General features: G+C 41.3%; 1 protein-coding gene across 1 annotated transcript; it reads left to right on the forward strand.

Moving 5' to 3' along the window:
* Positions 1-227: 227 nt before the first annotated feature.
* On the forward strand, positions 228-1,166 carry LOC108387525 (olfactory receptor 5AN1-like). Its single transcript, XM_037024405.2, has one exon. It carries the CDS (start codon positions 228-230, stop codon positions 1,164-1,166), a length of 939 nt encoding a protein of 312 aa, XP_036880300.2.
* The last annotated feature ends 1,196 nt before the right edge of the window (positions 1,167-2,362 follow it).

Genomic DNA, 2,362 nt, shown 5'->3' on the forward strand with positions numbered 1-2,362 from the left:
TCATGGAAACTCATGCATTAATTGAGAACCCACAGCACTGAGTAGGTCCTGCTTGAAAATTCAGGATTATAAATTGCAGCGTTTCCACCAGGACAGTGAAGCATTTCTTTTCCAGTGCTCACTAGAGGGAAAAACTGGCACACAGAAGAATTTTAATGCTGTCACATTTTACTTGAGTCAGCAGTGCATACTCTTGTCTCTTTTCTGATCCCAGGAGCACCAAGGCTATGATTAGAAGAGGAAATATTACAGAGATCACCCACTTCATTCTCCTGGGGTTTTCAGATTTTCCCAGAATCGAAGTAGTGTTCTTTGTTGTGTTCCTGGTGATCTACGTTACAACTCTGACTTGGAACCTGAGCCTCATCATCTTAATAAGGATGGATTCCCAACTCCACACACCCATGTACTTCTTCCTCTGCAACCTGTCCTTCCTAGACATCTGCTATGTGACCTCCACAGCCCCCAAGATGCTCTCTGACTTCTTCCAGGAACAGCATACTATCACTCTAGTGGGTTGTGCTGTTCAGTACTTCCTTTGTTCAACCATGGGACTGAGTGAGTCTTGCCTCATGACAGCCATGGCCTATGACCGCTATGCTGCCATTTGTAATCCACTTCTCTATTCATCAGTCATGTCACCCACCCTCTGTGTTGGGATGGTGCTGGGATCCTATATGGCTGGAATCTGTGCTTCTGTATTCCAAGTGTGTGCCATTCTTCAACTCCACTTCTGTGGGCCTAATGTCATCCACCACTTCTTCTGTGACATGCCTCAACTGTTAGTCCTGTCCTGCACTGACACTTTCTTTGCCCAACTTTTACTTGCTATATTAGCAATGATCTTTGGGATAATAAATGCCCTTGTTGTCATGATATCCTATGGCTATATCGTCATCTCCATTATGAAGATCACTACAGCTAAAGGCAGGTCCAAGGCTTTCAACACCTGTGCTTCTCACCTGACAGCAGTTTCCCTCTTCTATACTTCTGGCATGTTTGTCTATTTGAGGTCCAGCTCTGGCAGGTCTTCCAACTTTGACAGATTTGCATCGGTCTTCTATGCAATGATGATTCCCATGTTGAATCCTTTGATTTACAGTCTAAGGAACAGGGAAATCAAAGGTGCCTTGAAGAGGTTGCAAAAGAAAGGAAGGTATTGCTGATTTCACATATTCCAAGATTTATCACAGATTTGTCCTATCAGAGTCAATTTAACCTACAATACTGAGGCCATGAATTGACTATAGCAAAATTCATACTACCTTTGGGCAAAGAAGGCTGATTTGACAGGTACTATGGCAAAAAGCACCAACAGCTTATTCAATGCCACACAAGCACAACATTTTTTAAGTCTTGAAACTTCATTACTCACACCCTATGTGAAAAGTGGCCTCATCATTTAATCTACCCACAAATGTTTGCAAAACATCAAGATTCAGAAACTTGTTGATTCTTTTTTCTTCTGAAATAAAGCCCTGTTCAATATCCTAAAGGAGAAATACCTGGTGGAGGCCCCGGGAATATTAAAACCCTGTATCCCAAATGTTCTGATGGAGCATAATCCAGACACAATGGAGATCCATATTCTGTATTTCTGACCAGAATGGGAATGGACCGTGGGAGGGGTGTGCGTTTGGACAGAAACAAGGCTATAGAATCGTCCTGGTTACGCCTCCTGGAAAGAGTTGTCTGAGAGAGCTGATGTTTGTCTAAGACTTTGTTCAGTGCTGATTGCCAAATAAGGTTTTGGTCACATCCTGTTTTCCACCAGCTATAGTCCATAGAAAGAGGGTGTGATTTGAATCCAAGGAGAAACAATGAAGCCTGTCATCCCTTCAGTGCCATTTGGTTATGATTCAAATGATTTCTGATGAGAGGTGGTATTCAAAATCTATGTCACAAACCAGTAGCAATTTCTGATATTGTGGGACTCTAACCTCTCTTCTGTCCCATTAAATCTAGAAAATTTACCTTGGTGAACATATAGGTTCACACTATCAAAATGTTTCTCATATTTCAAGCATCCGTTCATGTTTATTGTGAGAATGCATTGTAACAATAAAGTTACTCGATATTCAATATTGCAGAGACTAAGAACAAATATGGAAAACTGGAATACATCCATTCCTATTTTCTGTTTAAATTTTATGTTCTAGAGATTTATGGTTGAGTGAGGTGATAGAACAGATGGAGTAGAATGGTTACTTGTAGTTTTATGATGATATTTTCCAGGAAGCTTCAAGGGCCCAGATAGAAAATAAGCAGTGGGATATTCAGGGTTCTCAACCATGGCCAGTTTTCAGTATCTGAAGGAGGTCATTCAATATTTGGTGGTTATGGGCTGGTGAGACAGAGTAAG

Source organism: Manis javanica, chromosome 11 (genome assembly GCF_040802235.1).
Source record: "Manis javanica isolate MJ-LG chromosome 11, MJ_LKY, whole genome shotgun sequence".
NCBI classification, from domain to species: domain Eukaryota; kingdom Metazoa; phylum Chordata; class Mammalia; order Pholidota; family Manidae; genus Manis; species Manis javanica.